Source organism: Peromyscus maniculatus, chromosome 17, assembly GCF_049852395.1.
Source record: "Peromyscus maniculatus bairdii isolate BWxNUB_F1_BW_parent chromosome 17, HU_Pman_BW_mat_3.1, whole genome shotgun sequence".
Lineage (NCBI taxonomy): Eukaryota > Metazoa > Chordata > Mammalia > Rodentia > Cricetidae > Peromyscus > Peromyscus maniculatus.
In genome coordinates this window covers 38,085,673-38,108,164 of record NC_134868.1, presented here as the reverse complement: position 1 = coordinate 38,108,164, position 22,492 = coordinate 38,085,673, and the positions used below count along the sequence as shown (strand labels likewise).

Sequence of the window (22,492 nt, the reverse complement as noted above, 5' to 3'; positions counted from 1 at the left end):
AAGACCCAGGTCTCTGACTTCAACCACTATGACAAAATGCCATGGAGCCTGGAAAAAACGCCTAACTGTTGTTACTTGAATTTGGGACTCTCGAGAAAAGAGTCTCTGCCAGACACAGAACAAAGAAAATCAACAACTGTTGAATGAACAAAGCAAACAAGCAAATAACTGGAGCTTTGTTCCAAACATCCTAGTATTGGGGATTAAAGTTTGAGGCCAACCTAGTCTCCATGAGTTCCAGGACAGCCAAAAGTACATAGTGAGACCCTGTCTTAAAAAAAAACAAGCATACTGTCACACACACTACTTAGCCTTTCTTACTCATCAATAGCTAAGGGACTGCTTTTTATCAAAGAGAACTACAGGTTAATCCATTTCTGCCAATGGTCTTCGGGCTCTGATGTTGTAAACATTGGCTCTTCTTTTCTCTGTGTTACTTTTAAAAAAAAAAAAAAATTAGTTCTTACATCTCTTCCTTTTGGAACTCCTGTCACATCTAAGGTTTTTAAAATACTGACTTTTCTAGATTTATCATATCCTTCAGGATTTCCATGTGTTAACTAATATGTTCACATTCTGCTCTACATTTGGGGATATTTCCCACAGATCATCAAGACTACTAGCATGTTCTTTAATTCATCTATTGAGATTGTGTGTGTGTGTGTGTGTGTGTGTGTGTGTGTGTGTGTGTGTGTGTCTAATATATGTGTGCAAGAGCATGTGGAAGACAGAGGTTGACATCAGGATGTTCCTCAATTGCTTCTCCATTTTATTTTCTGGCCCAGTGTCTCTCACTAAATCTGAAATGTATTGTTTCTTGGCTGTCTGGCCAGCAGACATCCGTGATCCTCCTGTCCCCATTCTGCCCCCAGCACTGGGATTAAAGAGGCATGCTACCATGCCCAGCTTATATGGGTGCTGGAGATCTGAATTCAGGTCCTAATTGCTTACACAGCAAGCCATCTCCCTAGCCCTTGAATTATTTACTTTGAAACAAATTAGGGTCTTAGGCTCCAAAGGTCTCCTACATTTAATTTTCCTAGGAGAGGTGTATGTGTATTTTTAAGCTATCACAGACACGGACACACACACACACACACACACACACACACACACACACACAGATTATTCTCTAGATCTTCCACTATGGTTGACACAAGCTGTTTTTTTTTTTTTTTGTTTGTTTGTTTTGTTTTGTTTTGTTTTGCTGGGAGCCACAGAAATACGAAGTAGGAATTCAGCTGACTATGGCAAAAGTTAATACCTGGAAGAAGCCAAGGGCCTTCTGGAGTTAAAGCCAACGTTCAAGGAGTCTTGGTGATACTGATTCTTGAATACTCAGCCATTTTCCTGCAATGAATTTCTTGTATGCTACCGTAGCTTCTCCATTTCTAGAACAATGTGTTGATCGTTCATTGGGCACAATTTCCCCATTACTATTGGAATATTTGGACAACCTTCTCCCAACTGTGCTACAATGGACAGTCAAGACCCCTAATTTCAGGCCTTTCTGTAACTGTCGTCATTAGCAACATCCGGCCAGGACCTTCTCCAGATTAAAGTATCTTATCTAAGAAACTCCCCAGACTTTCTGAGAACAGCCCATCTGTCAGAGAAGGTAAAGATTTACACTGACAATTGCCCAGGCCAGGCAGATGTGCTAGTTAAGCTTAACTTTCTCTTTTTCCAAATTTTATCTCTAGTTCTAAATTTCCCTTTAACAATTACCAGGTACATCTAGCTATGACACAGGTTGCCTATCGACCAAGCATACTTCCCCTGCCCTGCCAGAAAACGGAGGCAGCCAAGAGAGCTTGGACAGGTAAAAGGCCAAAGGAAAAAGGGCAGTTTTATTTTCACCCACGACTTAGTGACTTATAGGTTCTTAACACTTCAGCTAACCCCTTCTAAGAACATAGTTGAGCACATAAAATCCCCTTTGCTTAGATATTAACCGAATTCAGCCTCTAGTTGATTCATTTCCCCATTAGTCACTTCCCTGTTGGATTGCAGATGACTGCTCTTTTGTGTGGATCTTATTGCCCCTCCTTTTGACCCTGAGGGAATTCAAGCCTAGTGACCTTGCCTTAGCCAGAGCATTGCTATTGCGTGAGTATATAACTGTAAACCTCAGAGACTTGAGGAGGACTAGATTGGAAGAGAACTAGGTTGGAGGATTACAACAGAGAACTAGAGGGATGAGATGGAAGATGAGGAAGAACAAGATGAGAAAGGAGATGGGAGAGGAGCTAAGATGGGAAAGAACTAGAGGAAGGAATTAAGATAGCACTTAGAGGGAAGAGCAGAAAAATGTAGAGAGAAATCAGGCCAGAAAGGAGCTAAATAGGAGAGCAGAATAGAAGCTGTGGAGATAGATAACTGACTCAGAAGAATAAAGTGTATGGACTAGGAGTTTCGTGTACATAAATTTATTCGAGTATCCCTCAGATTAATTAATCTGCCACTGGTAGCACATCTCTTCTGGAACTCTGGGAGAAGGCTATCGAGGGGCTGGAGCCCAATAGTCTTCGATACTTTTTAATTTAGCTTACAAAGCTTCTGGCCTAGATTCTGAAGTATCCAAATAGTAAGAATCCTATATGTGTTAGAAAACCATGCAGCCCTACATCCTTAGAATTCTTTGATGTCAGGCTGGCAAGATGGCCCAGCAGGTAAAGGCACTTGCCATGTAAGCCTTGTGTCCTGGGTTTGATCCTCAGAATACACGTAAATGCAGAGAGAACAAACACTACCAAGTGGCTGTTGGGTCTTCACACACACCATGACACATGATGAGCATATATGTGTGTGCAAATACACAGAGACACAGACACAGATAAACAAACAGACACACACACACACACACACACACACACACACACACACACACACACACGTGCGCGTGCATGAAAATGCATAAACTAAGCTCTTAAAATGCACCATTTGCTATGGAACCAGCAAGCTATCCCACCCCAGATCACTCAAGTCTTTAGAGAGGAATCTTGAGAATCTCAAGAGTATAGGATTAGATGGCACATATATATATAAAAAAAAAAAAACATAAAAAAGGTGATAAATATTAAAGTTTACCTCAAACTGAAAGGACAGGAAGGTATAGGATCAACCTCAGAAAACAATACTCCACACAGTAGGAGGAAATTAACTGTTTTTTAGTAGGCACACCATGACCAGGCCTCTACTAGACCTGAAGCACAAATCTATCGCTACAAACAATTCTTCATCCTTCACAAATCTGTGGTCAAGATTCCTCCATTACAGAACAGGGCACCTGGCTGACAGATGTCACCCTAGCCAGGAATGGAAAGAAGCATATCTGAGCCCACCAGTTTCTGCATTCACATAGCACATGCTCAAGAGACACTTACTTAATTTTCTGGAGACTGTATTCTGAGGATAGGAAGAAATAAACAAGCTTTAAAGAGAGAAAATATGCTGGTTTCTAAAGTACATCTGAGTTGTTATATGCAGTAGAAGAATGTCATAAACATTCTAGTGAACCCCATTACCTCTACCTTAAGCAGTTCATTTCATTTTACAAACACTTAAAGCCAAATTTTACAAAAATGCTCTGTATTTTCTTCTTTTATGATAGCTAAAAAGCAGCAGTGAAAGAAACAGATTAAAGATTGTTCACAAGACTTCTTTAAATATCAGTAAAGGAAAGTACCTCACATAGAAGTTAAAGTTTAGCTCTTAACAACGGTAGCACTAGTAATTAATAAAAGACATTATTATTATTACTGAATGTGTACTATACCTGCTACCTTCCCAAGTACCACCGTTAATATTGGTAATTTGGTCATGAACAGCGTGAATTATGTAGACTACTCCTTTCTGAACATCGTGAAACATGTTGATTAAGTAGCCGTTGGTCGCACGGTGGAAAACTAGGGAGTTGAGATCAAAGCAGAGCCCATCCATTAGCATCTGCCCTGATGCTTTCCAAGGTGGTAGCAATATGACTGTTCTACCCTTATGACTATTAAATGTTTGCTCTTCTATTTGATACAGAGACATATTCGTTCTAAATCATCAGGGTAGCATTCTATCAACTAGGTAAAAACATTGTTAAAGTCAACTTTATACACTAGCCTCAAAACTACCAGCTTTGAACAAGGTTCCCAATGATTCTGTCCAGCTGCACGACACAAGAATATTTCAGAATGTCTTAACTATGCTTGAATTCATGAAGTGTAACATATTCTATCGGGGTGTTTCCAGGGGCACACTAAGAGGCCCCCAAGAGTTAAATACAGACTCTTCTCTACAGTCAATCTTTTTAAGTTGTGTTTGTCTGTTTGTGTGTTTGCAGGCCAGGTCTCACTATGTAGAGCAGGCTGGCTTCAAACTTAAGGGATCCACCTGTCTCTGCCTCTCAAGTGCTGGGATTAAAGGTGTGCACCACCATGCCAGGAGAGTCCATCTTGATTGCCACGGCTATAGTACATACTTTAACAGTAGCTACCCCCTGGTTATGTTTTGATAACAGTTTCAAAAGTGCTCCTCTCCTTTCAACTTTTATACTTAGCAAGAACTTAAACCGCGGGCAGGCAATGTGTACAAAGTCTGCTAAGGACTGCACGGACTGGTGGCCGCAGGGACGTAGTCTTTAAGGTCTTATAAGTCCTCCATCTAGATTTTTTCATGAGAACCAACACTAAAGAAGGCATTTTCATTCTCTATTTTTTGGTACAAAGATTAAGAAGGAGAAAGGATATTAACTTCAAAAAAATAATGTACTGACAATGAAAATTTCAGAGAGGTACAAACAGAAAAACAGTGCAGCGGAGGCTAGAAAGGATGACTTTAGACACTGAAGAGAGCATGCCATTTTGTGACAAGTGACTAAGAAAAGTCCAATAGATACGAGGTGCCGGGGGCAGTACTGATAGAGACGCTCAAAGTCCCCACTAGGCAACATCAAGTATCCAGCTCAGCAACAGTTACCACATACAAAAGAGCAAGTCAGAGAGAGCTCGGGATCAGAGAGGATGTTCAGTGCTAAAATCAGCCTTGGCAAGGTAGTTGTACAAACTAAGTGGACAGGACATGACTGTTAGTACAAGGCTGGGAGGAAAAGAGACAATCACCTGAATGTAAGTAACAGATGGCAAGGCACTAAAGGAGAGTCAAAATAAATACATAAAAAGCCAAACGATGCTGAAGTGACTACAGATGATGGCAGAGAACTTGACAGAAAAAATTACAATTTTAGAAAAATTGAAAATATACTGGAGACCAGAACAAAGGGCTATGAGAGAACAGTCGTAATCACGATTTAGGGACAATTTTAACCAGAACATGTTAAAAACGGCCTATCCACCTTAGCACAAAGAAAACGTTGTACTAAAATGCTGACATCCACAAAGAGACAGCAGAACCACTATTCTGTCATCCAGAACGAATACAAAGTCTGCCATGGGCTAAACACATTTCAGTCATCCGAAGGATGAAGAAGGAGATGATGCCCTGGGGAGAGAAAACACTTGGCTTCTAAGAGTCTTGTTTTAGATTTTGAAATAAAAATGTTAATGCAATAAAGCAAAATCTAAACATGTAAACATATATATAATGAGAAACAGTAATTGACTACAAATTCATATAAATTAGAAGTTACTTAAAATGGTTGGAAAGCTAAATTCTGTCTGTAATTGTTTCCTCGCAGACTGAGTTTGTCTTTTATTATTGTAATAAACATCAAACCCAACCTAGGGAGGACAGGGTTTATTTCATTTTACAGTCCATCATGAAGGGCAATCAGGGCAGGAGGAACTGCAGACCATGGAGGAATGCTTCTTACTGGCTTCCTTTCCATGGCTTGCTAGCAAGACAATTTCCTCATCCCACCCAGGACCACCTGCCCAGGGAAGGCACTGCCCATAGTGGGCTGGGTCTCTCACACATCGTTAATCAAGGAAATGCCCCCATAGACTTGCTACAGGGCCAACTCATAGAGCAGTTCTCTACAGAAGTTCCCACTTTCTAGATGATCCTAGCTTGTGTCAAGTTGACCAGAGCAAAACCAAAAACAATCACTAACCAACACACATGATAGTACAGTTTAGCTTTGAACTACTGGATTGGAAACACATACTCAAGGCTTTCCAGCAGCAGTAAACCAATCGGGGTGCAATTTTAGCAAATTAAAGACATCTGCCACAGTATTTGGTGATTTCCTCTGAATCAGCCTACAGCATCCAACTATTGTACTTCATGGCTCTCTGTGACAAAAGGTTGAATGCAGCTGTCTAATGAGAGACTTAAGTTAACTACATGCAACCAGAACAATTCACCAGCTGACTCTGAGTTGCCTCATTGAGAGAGCTAATGTGAATCTTGTTCTCATCACCCTTGGATCCAGCCCCCTACTTCCGTTTGATGGATACACCTTTACCTATGCTGACGCGGCACTAGTTACACCATATAAAAACCCAAGGGAGCTTTCAGTTAAAGTTGACTGCAGACATAGATGGCAGCAGTAATACTCACCAATACAGACATCGATCTTCCCTTTAATGGCAGCTTCATGCAGAGGTGTGTAGTTCCAATTATCTCTGGCATTCGGATCTGCTCCTTGGCACAGTAACAGGCTCACAACCTCAGCATGGCCAAAAGAACAGGCATTGTGAAGTGGGATGAGACCCCCATCGTCACGGGCGTGGACATTAGCACCCATCTGCAGCAAGTGTTCTACGACATCCTTCCTCCCAAAACCTGGAGAAGAAAGGCAGACATGTTTTATACACAACATCCACACCTCCATACTGAGTTTGTACCCTAGAGTAAAAAGGGTAAACTACAACACAAGCTTTTTTCAAACTGACCTTCATTGCAAGAACAGAACCAAGGAGTGCTCTTGCCTGGTTAGTGAGCGGTTCACTCAGAAACCACTTCCCAATCACATGCTATGGCAGACAACTGTGCCAGAGACCCAAGTGAATGAGATGACTCCTGTCCACAAGTGTTGAGACACGGAACAAAATTATATACAGAAAGCTTCCACGTACTTTATACTTAAAAACTGCTGGCAAAAATTTTACACTTAAATACTTTAAATCAAAGACAAATCACATCTAGCACCAGAGACCTAAAAGGATGTAACAGAACCACAGTGACAGCTGGGTTAAGGGACTCTGCAGCAGGACTACAGATGGACTAACGAAGGGGTCAGAACACTATGGGATCGGGAGCTGAACTGTGTGCCACAGGTGGCAGGCACACCGTCTGTGACGGATTACGAACCCGAGCACACGGGGAAGGGAAGCTAGACCCACCTGAAGATACAGAACCAGACACTCTACCGAGTGTCGCAGTTTTCACTAGAAAGGGGAAGGGAGCTGGCTAGGCCTCAAGGGGGGTAAAGACTGCATAGACAGGAGAGAAAGCCTCTGGAGGGACCGTCATAGAAGCCAGGGACCACGACGATGATGATGACGACATTAGGCAAAGGCCCACAGGAGGAGAAAAGGGAAGACGGCCATTCCTAACATGAAAGAAAAGTAATTGTGCTACACAAACTACAAGCTATATCGCAATGGATTAAAAATGGCGACTGCACAGATCAGCATTTAGTAACTTATCCCACTTTGTGGCCCCACGGCACTACCTCCACACTAGTACTTACTTGGTCAAGTTAGAAACTGGCATTTTACATAAAGCTAAAGGGTAGTAAAACAGTCATATCTTCCTCCACTTTATGCATACATTAAATAAATGAGAATCCTATGAAAAATGAGGGGGAAAAAGATGTGTCTTCTGTTCTATCTATAGAAATTCACTTATTTTCAAGAGAGCAAGTACCAAGAAACTCTCCCAAAATAAAAATATGACTCCATAGACATGAATCTCAAAATCAGAATTACACTTCTCCTAGATAACCCCTCGAATTAAGCTGGAGTGTGTTTGTGTGTGTGTGTGTGGGGGGGGGGTAAGTCAATTTATGTAGATTCGAATAGTGGGGTTCTGGAGTGCAAGCTAAGTGCCGACAGCGGCCATGGTTTCAGTCTGCGGCTCTTCCCCTGCACACAGGTGAGGGCTGGCTGGAGGGTCCACTTCACCGTCTCTACCCCTCCTCTCCTCACTAGTACACCCCTATTCTTCCACAGGCCCTCCCGTAAGGAAAGGAAGGGCTCTGGGCAACTGCCCGGTTTGGTTCCGACTGGGATAGAAAGGACAGGATGGCTGGGTGAGGTCAGGAAAGTCAGTCCACTCAAATTCTTTGAGTCATAGCAAGGAGCTTGACCTGGAGGAAGGGTCTATCAGGCGGCCAAATCTGTCTGCCAGCTATGTCCACAGCAGACATGGGAAGATGAGGTCAGGAAGATAGGTATGGCCTTTTGTGAGTTAGAAACACAGACAGCTCCAGGTGACACCACCAAAGGAGGACAGAAATATCCTTGGCTCACATCGGCCACTTAGCAGGGACCATGGAAAGCCTGGAAAGCCTTTCCACTTTGGCGGCATTCACTTGCTTCCTCAGTCTGCAGTCATCGGAGTGCTGCTGCCCTCCGAGCTGGAGACAGGACTCCAGACAAGAGAGAAGTAAAGGGAGAAAGGGCTTGGACACAGAATGCTTAGTGTGGAAGCAGTAAGCCTCTTCAGATACACACATCCATGCATTCCTAACCAAAGATGTGTCAATGCCTACCTCCAAAAACGGGCTGGAAAACAAGTCTTTTAGAGCTGAGTACACAGCTGTCTCAAGAAAATCAAGTTCTCTATTGGTGAAGAACTAGATGAATTCAGGGAGGAGAAAACAGCATCTGCCACAGCTTTGTAAGTCATAGGTGGAAATTTGTTTCATTTTTAAGTACCTGAGAAACTATTCCTAAGAAAAATCACTTCATGCTATTTGAGTCTTAAAAGGTTTTTCAGATAGCTGAATGTGATGTTCAGTTTAAAAGTCAACTTGCCACAATTGAGAATCACCTGAGGAGGGAGTGTCACCTGAGAGATGGACCGGATTGCCTCAAGACGGCCTTAACTGCGGCGGGAAGACCCACCTGGTGTGACAGCGCCTTCAGGCAGCAGCCCAGATGATAGGGGCATGGAGAAGGCAGGCTGCCCCGCTGCCCCGTGGCCTTGCCTCTTACAGACCCATTTCCTGCTCACGGCTGTGGCTCATTCCTTCACTGACAGGAGAAGCGAGTCTCCAGAACCTGCTAGGTTTTGGGCACCTGGCTGGGACTGCTTAGGCACTCTTACTATTTCAATGTAAGCTGATATAAAAATAATAATAATAATAATAATAATAATAATAATAATAATAATAAATCCTATCTGTCTGTTCCTCCAGAACTCTAATACATTATATAAAAATGAACAAATTAGAGTCAAACAAATCCAGTGGCATGCACCTCCAATCCCCAAATTCTGGAGGCAGAGCCTGAACAAACGAAGTTTGTAGGCCAATCTGGGCTATATAATAAGACCCTCTCTCAAAAACAATAAAGAGCTGAGAAGATTATCCAGTCAGTAAAGTGCTCGGTACACAGCAGAAGGATCTGAATCTGAAGCTCTTGCACCCATGTAAAACTAAAAGCTGGGCTCTGTGGTGTGTGTTGGACAGAAGCAACCCTGAAGCCCCTGGCTAAACAAGAGACCTGGTGAGCTCCGGGCTCAACAAGAGACCCAGTCTCAAAAAATAAGATGGAGGGCGACCCATCTTAGGACACCCAACATGAACCTCTGCACTCCAAACGCACACATGAGCACATGTGTACATACACACCACAATAAAAATTAAGAACAAGAACAAAATTAGAGCAGACGAAGAAAACTCCTGCTGTAGTCTAAAGATGGAGGAGACCTGGCATGGCCTTGGAAGGCAAGGATGACTGGGTCCTAGAACTGTAGGAACACTTTAGTCTGTGGAGATTCCATGTGGGAAAGAAGCAAGCCAAGAGCTACAAAACATCATTCAATATCTGCCCCTCACTAGCTGCTAAAGTGATATGATTTGTAAATTTCAGCACATTCCTATTGCTAAATAATGTCGTTATTTCACATGTTCAAAGAAAATTTAAAATACAAGAAAAGCATTGTGCTAGCATTGTAAGGAAAATTAAATTCAAAACACATGCCTAACTGAATACACTTAGCTATATTCCTTATTCTGATCTTTAAATATTACAATTAAGGCCATTCAAATGGTTCAATACTAAATATAAGGTCACTGATATTTATTCCCCAGGTCTGAGCTCAAAGATGGGGGTGAAAAAGTCATTCCACTTAACATTTGGCATCTTAAGCTTACCTACGATTAAAGCCTGCAAGAAACGACCTTAAACCTTAACTGTGGCATGCACAATACTAACAAAAAAGGAAACCAAAGGTGTGTGGAGTCTTGTAAACTCAAGTTTTTATAAAGGCAGCAACAACAGATTCAAAAGGCATTTTCCTCCTAACTGGACTACCAAAAAAGCTACAAGCATTGAATCATAGTAAGAAAGTTCATATTACAATACATTTTTAATTTTTTCAGTAAGTATTGTAAGATCTAAGAACAACCCAAAGATAAAGTAACGTAAGGGAATTTTGGAACTGTCAGGAACACTGACATAAGTGGTAAGGACAGACAGACAAATGGTGATAGAGGACCCGCTCCGTCCTGTTCAATACCTTAGAAGGGAAAATATTACAGTGGTCTATGAAATTCCAGGCAGGAGACTGGCCTGCTTTGTTTTCTACTGCTTCGATAAGACATTGTAACCAAAAGCACTTACACTTTCCAGGTCACAGTCCAACATGAAGGGAAGTAGAGGCAAGAAACTCAGGAACTGAAGCAGGGACCTATGGAACCCTCCTTACTAGTGATCTCTCTTTCCATGGTTTGCTCAACCTATTTTCTTATACAACTTAGGACCACCTACCTAGGTCGACTCCGCCCACACTGGGCCGGGCCCTCCCACATCAATCATTTAAAAAAAAAATGCTCCACAGACTCGCCCACAGGCCAATCTGATGGCGACAACTGCTCAACTGAGATTCCCTCTTCCCAGATAGATCTGTGTAAAGTTGACAAAAACTAACCAACACAGGGGCCTTTATACGTTAACTGTAGAGCTTTTAAACACTCTCGACCCGACATACTCACCCAGCTCCCTAACCAACACTGTGGCTCCGCATCTGTGAGCAACTCCGGAGGTCCATTACCTATAGGGATTTCTAACTCTGCTAAGTTAAATCTGAGTCTATATGGACCTTGGCTGATGTGTGGAAGGCAGCTGCAAAATGAGAGGATGTTTATGGCCCAACAGCCCCTGCCTGCCTTTATTGCCAATCCTATACTAGTTCTAACACTTCTTTGCAGTTTGGGGGGTTACTGTACTTTATGAGGGAAATTCGCATCCCGTCGTGACCATCTGTAATATGGGAGTGGGGAAAGAACTTGCAGTTTACTTTAAAAGCATCCAGTCTTGTAGGTACCAAGTGAGGTCTCCCTAGTCTACACACACTAAACCACAGACACCCAGTAATCAACTTCTGATTACTTTGTAATATACATCCATGACAAATCAACACTTTCTATTTAACTCAGCCATTATCACTTCCCTTCCTACTTTGATTCTAACTGCCTTAGTTTTTAATCATTAGGAGATAGATCAGCTTCTGACCATTTGATCAAAAGTCACAAAGGGGAGTATATTTCCCTGTGGATGTTTTATTTGTCGAAAGCAGACCCTAACTGAAAACTTTCTATTATAGAACCCGATTTAGAAAAAGAAGGGAATTTAAGCTAACAGTGAAGCACAGAGAAATAAGAGTGTGCCTTCCCGAGCCGAGTGCAGGAATCTCCAGGAACCAGACAGACCAGGAGCTTTAAAAACACTGTAGGCAAATGTGTCTTGGGACAGACAAAAAGATGGTTGGATTCCAATGCAAACCCATAGCTCAGTAGCAGAAGACAGGTATCCTGCCTGGGCAGGCCAGAGGCCAGGGAAAGTCTATACTCCTCAACACTGTCCCCACGTCCCCGTCCCTGCTGTGAAATAGGAAGACAGGATTTCCAGTCCACTCCAGCCTAAAGTAGAGGGATAAATCGAAGGGAATATTGCAAGCAGGCCTGAGGGCCAAGTGCAAGTCTTCTCCCAGTTAGGCAATCACACTGCAGGAGTGACAGCATTTGGAAAAGAACAAAAGGAGGTTAGGAAATGCTGAGAACACAACAGAAACCACGCTTGGGGCGCTCTCTACCCTAGCATGTCTGTCGATATTCTCCACAACCTAGAAAGCATACTTCCATCACCCCTACAGCCAGCTCCTAAAGAATTCTTCCAAAGGCTCTAAAACAGGAACAGAAGGAAAGAGACGGGAGTAATGGAGAGTAGGAAGAGAAGTACTGTAAAACTGACAGACTTCTCAGAGCTAAGGAAGATGGAAGTTCCCAGGCTGCGAGCTCCCAGGCTGCCCATGAGAACAGACCGACAGCAAGGCACAGTCTAACAATGAGTTCAACGGCAAAACCTTTCTAAGTCCTTCAGAAAGGAAACACATGACAGCTACAGAACTAAACAGTACGTGTAGACTAGAAGCAGCAGCTCGCGTGCCAATCTCAGAAGGCAGAAAAACTGCTCAAGACCTGGAATTCTGTTAGTAGTTTCTGTCTCCCTTCCTTTATTTCATCATAGAATTCTACAGACAAGGGTATTCTTCTTGGAGGAAGAGAAAAACGAAATGCAGTACAATGAACGAATCATAACTAGAAGGCAGAAGAAAACCACAAAAAAAAAAAAAAAACACTTAACACAATAAAAAAAAAAAAAAATCCTAGTCTGAAGAGATGGCTCAGTGGTTAAAAGCACTGGCTGCTCTCCCAAAGGTCCTGAGTTCAATTCCCAGCACCCACACAGCAGGTCATAGACATCTATAATGGGATCTGGTATGTGGATGTACATGAAAATCCAAGCTTCATTTTATCTTACTGATTAAATTATTCAACAAGTGGTTCAAAGCAACTGAACCAATCTTAGAATGATTCAGAAAAATAATCTCTTTAAATCCTTGCCTCTCAGTGTACAGCCAAAAAACAAAAAACAAAAACAAAACAAAACAAAACAAACTACAGCAATTACAGCACAAAACAGTGAAACTACAAAAAAAAAAAATCTAGTGAGACATGCTGTTGTGGGATTTTTGTTCACTGTGTGGAGAGATATTGCTGTGACTAGTATAATTAAAAGGCTGAACAGCCAATAGCTAGGCAGGAGGTATAGGCAGGACTTCTGGTAGAGAAAAAGAAACTTGGAAAAGCAGGGAGGTGGTGGCACACGCCTTTAATCCCAGCACTCGGGAGGCAGAGGCAGGCAGATCTCTGTGAGTTCGAGGTCAGCCAGGGCTACAGAGTGAGTTCCAGGAAAGGTGCAAAGCTACACAGAAAAACCCTGTGCATGTCTGTGCTTACTGCATTTCAAAAACAAACTACGGAAGTATTACGGAAGGTACAAGGGCTGTGTGAGGAACATAAACTAGTAGACTCTCTAAAGCAAGCCAGTCTAGCAGCACAGAGCTATAAGCAAGAATCTGAGATTCCATGCACAACACTGTTAGGAGAACTTCCAGTATCTGCACCTACTGCATCCCACAGACCCAGTCCCAGGGTTCCTGTAAGTACAATCTAAGAACACAGGGCCAAACATAACATCACCTGAAAGACCGTCATAACATGTCCTAACTTATAGAACCTTGTATAAATATTAAATGTTCTTAATCTCACTAAACATGGGAGTCTTAACTACATTTTATGTGTCCCCCAACAAAGATCCTCAATTTTGTTCATGCATGAAACGGGGGGGGGGGGGGGTTGAAAAGAACAGTCCGGGCGACTCGCTGATTGAGAGAAGCATAGACCCACTGCCTCCAAGAGTCAGGAGCCGTCAGTCTGCAGTCCAGGGAGCACAGGGAGCCATGGAACACATGGCAACATATAGATTAACAAAATGGGCTGAGTTTAAGTGTAAGAGCTAGTCAGTGGTAGGCCTGAGCTCATGGCCTGAGCAGTTTTAATTAATATAAGCCTCTGTGTGTTTACTTGGGTCTGAATGGCTGAGGACCAGGCAGGACACAGAAAAACTTTCAGCTACAGAACAGAGTTTACTGCATATCAGTGGTTTAATCACTCCAAGATTAGAAATCTGCTCTCAAAGAGTATGGGTATCTCCTGGGACTAGGTAAAAATGCAAACTATCAGGCTCCACTACAGACTAACCAGAAGAGAAACTCTGGGATGTGGCTCAGCAATGCGTGTTTCAACAAACCTTCCAGTTTGAAAACTATGGTTACACAGCTTCAGGAGTGTGTAATTCTCCTGAAAATTATATGTAAGCTTGGACATCTGCATTTGGCAGGCATTTTTTTCAGGATGAACAAGGGAGCCTGTTACTTAGATAAAAACAACAGTATTTGCTCTCAAAGATAGAGTTTAAGCTTTCAGACAAATATCTGAATTTTATAGCATTACAAAGCTACTATAAACTTAGCAGTTTCCCAGTAACCATGACTTTTCTAAGATTGGTGTTACTAACAAATGTGCTACTTGTTATTTTTATTGTAAAGATACTAATGCTTTGAAAGAGTTGCATGGCTTACTGAAGTAATAATTCTAAAAGACTAAACCATATAGCTATAAGATCCAATTCTGTAAAATAGGTCAGTGGATTTTAATATGCCAGAAATAGAAAAAATTCATTGATAAGGCTGCAAATTCTCTTTATGAAAACCAATTAACCAAATTGTATTTTGAAAAAAAAAAAACACATTAAAATAGCACTTCCTTCTGCACTCCATTATCTGTTCCATGAATTCAGTCTATATAATACAAACAATGACAGGTAAAAGACAAGAATTGGGCTGTCTTCTATCAGTCCAGGCATTAAACTGACTCAAAATACAAAACAACCCCTTTTTTCTTTTCATTAGCCTTTGAATCAGAAAGAATCTAACTGCAAGTGTTATTTACTCTCAAAGAATGGAGTCTACGTATTTTTATCTCTACATTTTAATTTATCTCGTAAGTCTCAACAGACATAACCTATATTAACAAAGATGCAGTCAATACAGTCACCCCCTTTCTCCACGGTGCTGCTTTCTGCACTGGTGGCCTGCAGTCAGCCACTGTCTGCGAGTATTATATGGAAAAGACCAGAAATAAATAACGTATAAGTTTTAAATCAGAAGTCATTCACAGTAGCAGTGTGGTAGACTGTCTTTTGTGCTGTGTTGTGCCCAGGGTATCCAGTCTGTTTCTACCCACTGTCACTGCCCCATCTCAGCTCTCATGGTATTGAAGCGCTTTCCTGACTTCACTCATATTTTAGCTAACAAGCTGATGATTCAGATACAAGAGAAAGGAGCTAAATGTGTTTCCTTTAGGAGAAAAGATGGAGGCTCTTGACTTAGGGCCATTTGAGAGAAGATCAAGACTACATTCAAATCATTTACTACCAATGCTTACATTTCTAAAGTATTGCTGCTAATCTCTTATGCCTAATTTATCTATTGAAACTTACAAAAAGTGTGCATGTGTGGGAAAACATCTAGAGCTTGGTATGATGCAGTCTCAGGCACCTCACAACCCTGAGGGTTAGGGAGGATTGCTACACCTTTGAGTATAAGAGTCCTGAGGTGAAAACATTTGAGAAACAACATTTGACTCAAAGTGTTCTCTAGATATGTCCTCCTAATGAAACATTCCCTCCTGGAGGGAAGGGAGGAGGTTCACTTCTCAGGAAAGTTACTCAAAATTCAATATGCCCCACCCAAAGAATACACACATGAGCAGTAGAAAACTGCTGGATGAAGAGGCTGTCCCATGAGGGTTCCAGCAACTTGTGTCCAAATTCAAGTGGGGTGCTTTTTGTAGGTGAGCTGATGTGGCTTTCTGGTGATACAGCCTCCAGAGCCTTCAGGCTCCTTGAAGGAACCTCAGTAAACTCACTGTTTCTCCAAGCTAAACTTTGGTGGAATTGTTTCTGTGATCTGCCATTCTTATCATACTTAGGGGTGGAGGTGGGAGCTATGTGTTCATATATTCTCAGGCAAAGTCACACAATGCATTAGTACCCAAAAAGGGTGAACAAAGACTAAGACAAGTCTAAGATTTGTAACTGAGGCTGACCCATTTGAAGGTGGAGCACAGGAGCAATCCTGCTATGGCTACTTTCCCCCATGTGGTAAGGGATGGCATGCCACCTTGATGTAGGGGAAGTTGTGTATGGTGATACAGGTATCATATATATGGTGATATCACCAATATGGGTGATAATACGCACAACTGGGGCCAAGTTATCTGAGCATGGAGCATCTTTAGGAAAATCCCAGGGTAGTGGTCTCTTCTATGTGATATGGGGTATGGCAGGCCTCTTAGATGAATGAGGCCTAGCATCTGAGTAAGATGATGTCCCCAAACAGCTGACGGACTTAGAGACTACACTGCTGTCCCTCAAAGCAGCACATACTGGGCAGGACTGTAAGCAGGCCGTGGCAGATAGTGTCCGATTTCTGCTGTGAGTGGTAAGACATACAACTGGGGCTGAGCTGTCTACTCAGAACTTGCCAGCATAAGGGAGGGTCACAACAGGAAAAAGACATGTGAATGCTATCTTCCACATTAGCAGCTGGTTTGGCAAGAAAAGTGGTGGGAGTGTGTAGGAGCCCGTTTTCATGTTCCTCGTGGCTTTACCCAGCAGGTCCTTATAGAGAGGATGATTAGGACCATGGGCCTGAGTGCAGGCATCTGAAATGGTCTGCACTTGGCTGTGCTGGGGGGCGCGGGGGGGGGGGGGGGGGGATCTTTTGCTCCACCCCTTGGCGTCTATAAATACCCTGGGCAGAGACAGTCAGGGCCCGTTGGAATAGGTTCCAGGCCCTCTGGAGGTTACCCTGTATTTTCTGTTTATCTCCACAATCTAAATCCTTCTATCTAATATTTCCTGCTGCTCGCACTCAAGAAAACTCTGGGGAACTGTGGGGTTGGTGGGTAAACGCCCCACAGGAGTATGGGGAGGTGAGTTGGAAGTGCTAGATTACCGTTTCTTACAACTTGTGGGGTGCACAGGAATAGAGTACAAATTAGATCTGTGCCCCTACTAGCATCCAAAAACTCAGAAATGATGGGAAGAACCAAACAGGGAAAAGGAAGATGGCAAGAAGAATCAACAAGACACTTGTCAGGTCTAATTTTCAATACAGAGAAGAGAAAACTCTGGGATTCAACAAGCAGCTGGCAGCCTCAGTAAGGGCCCAGGACAGGGACTACAGTAGCCAGGGGTAATACCCTGCATCTGAAACACAGTGAAGGGCCCCTCGCCAGCTGTTTCACGAAGCTGCTGGAACATGGGGATAGATGAGCTGCCTGCCTAGGAACAGTGATTACTACAGTGACTCATTCCCTACTGGAGACAAAAGCTGCAGAATCCGAGGCAACATGAGGAAAATCAGTCCCTGAGGGACTGGACTTGCTCCTGTGAGCCATTAGGGAGGGATCCTTGGTTATCATCGGCTTGGGCTATATGGACAACAGGAGGACAGAGGAACTGGGTGTAAGAAAGGCCATGTTGGATGTCCCCTGCCAGGTCCTCCCCGAGACTGACACACTCCACCCTGCAGGAAGCTCCTTCAACAGGAAGGTACACAACTCGAAGAGCTTCAGGAAGTCCCTCAAACTGACCAGGTAACGGCTCTCGGCCCTCCCCTGCCAGAACAAGCAGAAAAGGGGGAGAGTTCTTCTCAGCAGAAGAGTTAAGCTGCAAAGACCGAGGGCAGAGCAGCTGCCTGAGGGGAGCAGAAACAGTCCCGCTGCCTGGAAGAGGTTTAGACCAGTCGCTGGCAAAGGACACTCTCCAACACTTTTATGAGTTGTCACTCATGCTGGGATGGGCTTTGGTGATATGGCTGCCTTTGAATCATTTTTGCTCCTGTAAGTAACCCCAATAAAACTCATTGGTTCACCAAGTTGGACTTTGGTGGTGTCCATACTTTGGTCTGTCATGGGCTCCCTCTCTGGGGTGAGGTAGAGACACGTGTGTTGTGTGTCCCCAGGAAAAGTTTTGTCATACAGCACCAGGCCAGACGTCATCATGTTCACAGGACAGTTAACAAAGAAGTTAATTCAGCGAAGACTGGGACAGGGCTTTAGTGGCTTTGCTGAGTGAGACCCGTGGTAAAATGTAATCTTTACAAGTATTTAACAAAATGTATCAGGATTTTCTTAACACTCTTTAGACTTAAAAGAATTGCTAAAATACCCTCTGATTTAATAACATTCTTCATTGATTACTTACAATCAAACATTTTATATTTACAAACAAATAATAAGATAGTTCACCATCCTGGGAACTGTGAGAGATGGCTCAGCAGTTAAGGATGCTTAGTGCTCTTGCAGAAGACTCAGGTTTGGTTCCCAGCACCCACAGTGGGCAGCTCAAACTCCAGTTGCAGATGATCTAACCCCCTCTTCTGGCTTGTATGAGTTCCAACATGCACATGGTATATATATACATGAACTTATGCAGACACACACATACACAAGGGCTAAAAAAATCATAAAAACAAACATCCTAATAATTGTAAATGTTCTACTATCCTACATACTGAAGAGCTTTACTTTAAGTGCCCAAGAAAAGGATTAGAGGGACACATCCACCACAAATCACCATTACTTGACTTGAATGGTAAGTCAATGATGGACTATTTTTTTTTTCCTGCACTTTCAAATTTTAGATGATTACTTTGACTATCAGGAAACCAATCTGAGAAAGCCATGACAACTCAAAACATAATTTTATTTCTCACTACTCTGAAGTTTCCATTGAGCAGCCCAGACCTAATGACTTTAAGGCAGCCAGATATACAGGATTAAAATCTGTGTCACTTAATAGCTATGTGACTTCTGACCTTGACATAAAAAGGTAGATTAGTACATTAAAAATTATTATTTCTAAATATAAGGAAGTCAGACTTGAGATTAGAAATATTAATCTAAAAAGCCAATGTCTCAAATGTAAACTGAAAACCTGTATTCAAGTTCTTGTTTTCATATAATTCCAATAGGATGACAATTACACATTTTGTTGCTACACTTGGGTACTGCCTCGTGGGAAACAATGGCTAAACCAAGTTTTTAATACCTTGCTCTACAAATTAGTTCAGAAGATTTTTTTTTCCAAATGAGATTTTTTCCTACACAAAAGCACAACTTAGCATCTCTAGTCCAGACATTATTTTACAAAACAGCTAACATGCAATCATTAACTGTAATTCCGTGTCACTGTTTTTAAAAAAGTCAAATTTCCATAGTCAGTATGAGAAGGTAAGCATCTGGAAAAGGAGAAAGGCACAATGTAATAACAGAATGGATAGGACCATCAAAATGGCTCCCCTAAATATATCAGAATGAGGGCATCCAATCCTGTCAGATCTACTTGGATACAATCAATCTTTTCAAAAGCAAATTAGCTACATATTGTAACATTTCTTTTTTAAAACTATAATTGGTGATATAAAGACTAGCTTTTAAGAACTGTGGGTCAATCAGTAGATTCTTTTGAAAGTCAGTTTGGCCTTGCAGTTAACAGAAGTCATCTGTGCTAACTATCAAATGTTTAATGTTTACTTGACTCTTTAAAGAAAATTACCTCAAGCCGGGCAGTGGTGGTGCAAGCCTTTAATCCTAGTATTCAAGAAGCAGAGCCAGGCGGATCTCTGTGAGTTCAAGGCCAGCCTGGTTTACAGAGTAAGATCCAGGACAGGCACCAAAACTACTCAAAAAACAAAACAAAAAAAAGAAAAAAGAAAAGAAAAGAAAATTACTTCAAAGAAAAAAGTTACAAGTCCAAATAAATAAACAAAAATCTGCCACAACCATTTAGTTAGAACCAAAGAGAGAAGCTTCTTCCTCCATTTCTCTCTTCCCACAGTTTAAAGAAAGCCTCGCTTGTTTACACTGCACTAGGAGCCACCTTTGCATGAAGAACTGAGAAGAGCACAGTGGAAGGTCTGATCCAAGCAAAGGAAGAAAACAAGTCTCCACACAACAGCCCAGCAGGTAACCCCAAAACCCGAGGAAGCCTCTAAAGCACAGGACTCCAAACACAGTCTAAGACTCTCCTCAATTACCTGAATCAGACAAATGTTCAAAAAATTAGGCTCAAACCCATGGTCCCAAGTGCTTAGGCTTTACTAAGACCCCAAGAAACTCAGCCTCGTCAAAAAACTTTAAGGCCTGGTGTGGTGCACGCTGTTAATCTACGAAGCGAGTTCCAGGGCAGCCAGGGCTGTTACACAGAGAAACCTTGTCTCAAACACCTCCCCACCAAAAAATCTCAGGAGCACAGTATTTTTCAAACAATATACTAAAAGTCCACTTCTAGATGTTTGTTTCTTGCACGTGGCTCGTTTGATAGTAAGCAAAGAGTTTTTCTTTACTTCATCCTCACACTACAGCCCTATTCATAACTGTGCTCAATTCTGATCATGAACCCACATGAATGACACACAAGGCTCAGCTCATTTTTTATTACAAAATGGAGCAATGATAAAAAAGAAATAGAAACTTAAGTGGTAAACAATATAAACTTATCTGGCATGCTAACATCAAGGGGCCCCAAGCGGTAGGCACCCTCTCTCTCACTGAGGAAAGCCAACTGTATGGACCGCACAGCAGCATGTGCAGGCTCCAGGTCAGTGGTTCTCAACCTGCGGTCGCGACCCCTCCGTGACACATCTCAGATGTCCTGCAGTTATAATGTCCACGGTTATGAAGTAGCAATGAAATAATTTTACAGTTGGGGGTCACCACAACATGAAGAACCGTATTAAAGGGTCGCAGCATTAGGAAGGCTGAGGACCACTGGCCTAGGTTAAGAACTGGCTGAACCCATCCTTTTTATTAGGAATCAGTCCCAACACAGACACTGTACTTCTTCTTACTGACACTACTCACCTATCAGACCTTCCCATTGTCCCTCCACATGCAAGGTGCTGTGTGTGAACACATGCACATACGATGTCACAGTCAAACCTTCAGGAAGACACACCTGTGGACCCTATGCTTGCTCATGCCAAGTCCTCCTAAAGAAAATCCATGCACTGAAATCTTCCAGTGTGACAGGATTAGGAAGTGAGGTCTTTAGATAGCTTAAGTGAAATTTCGAGCCTTCATAAAACACGAGAGTGCTCATTTACACGTGTTCTCTTTCTTTGTATCTCTCTCTGCTCACCACATGAGAATATACTAAAAAGTTGGCAGTCGGCAACTCAGGAGACAGCTCTTACCAGAAGCCAACCTTCTGGGGCCCTAACCTCAGACTTGCAGCACTGTGAGTAATTTTTGTTATTTACAAGGCACCCAACTATTACACTTGCATAACAGCCCAAACTGACTAAAATAACAGTAATAACATAAATGTTTATGTATCTACTAACTGCTTTGAAATGCACGTTTAACAACAATGTACAGAAAGTAAGTTTTAAAAATTGAAAAAATAGAATGAGGATACAGAAGATGAAAATATGTTGTTCAACTGTATACAATATGTTTGTGTCTTAAGTATTACAAGTGAATTAAAAAGTTTAAAAATGTTTTAAAGATTTTAAAGTAGAACAGTACTGACTAGAGATGGTAGTACAGGCCTACTACTACTCATAGAGTGAAAGGGGGGGATCAGGAGACCCTCACTCCAACAAACAAAAGGTTAATACATCACTGAAGAAAAAATAATTTATAAATTAGGGTGAGGGTAAGTATACAATGTCAAAAAGTAGTAACAACCACAAGACAAACAAAAACTATAGTATAGACTGAGCCTTCCTATTCATTCTCCAAATTTTGCAAACTCCGCTTATGTCTTTAAGGATACGTTTCACTTTTCATATTTCGTTTTACTGTGTCTTTTCCATGTTTATTTACAAGTACCCATCACTGTGTTCCTATCAGAATTCAGACACTGACATGATACTGGACAAGTGTGGAGCCTAGAAGCAATACCACAGAGCATACCTGTGTATTAGGCTGTGCCTTCCAGGTTTCTGTAAGCACACTCTGTTGGTCACACAACAAAATCACCTAGTGACGGATTTCTCCAAACCCATCCCTATCATTAAGCAACACAGACACTGGAAGTGTGTGCACACCTAGTGTAACCGCCTCCTCCCCAGGATGGGTGGAGCCCACTCTAGCAGACCCGCCTCCTCCCGAGGATGGGTGGAGCCCACTCTAGCAGACCCGCCTCCTCCTCCCGAGGATGGGTGGAGCCCACTCTAGCAGACCCGCCTCCTCCTCCCGGGGATGGGTGGAGCCCACTCTAGCAGACCCGCCTCCTCCTCCCGAGGATGGGTGGAGCCCACTCTAGCAGACCCGCCTCCTCCTCCCCAGGATGGGTTGAGCCCACTCTAGCAGACCCGCCTCCTCCTCCCGGGGATGGGTGGAGCCCACTCTAGCAGACCCGCCTCCTCCCGGGGATGGGTTGAGCCCACT

General features: G+C 42.5%; 1 protein-coding gene across 4 annotated transcripts in view; it reads right to left on the bottom strand.

The window, feature by feature from the left end:
- Positions 1-22,492, bottom strand: part of Tnks (tankyrase) — a 159,493-nt gene that overhangs the window by 125,351 nt on the left and 11,650 nt on the right. For 2 of the 4 annotated variants that reach the window (XM_042262492.2, XM_006973957.4), the window contains one exon: positions 6,511-6,735. In XM_042262492.2, the coding sequence (XP_042118426.1) occupies positions 6,511-6,697 (187 nt within the window). In that variant the 5' untranslated portion in view covers positions 6,698-6,735. Of the gene's footprint in view, positions 1-6,510; positions 6,736-6,845; positions 6,973-10,745; positions 12,630-22,492 lie in introns of those variants that run through there. The other 2 variants (XM_042262493.2, XM_042262494.2) reach the window with 2 other exon arrangements.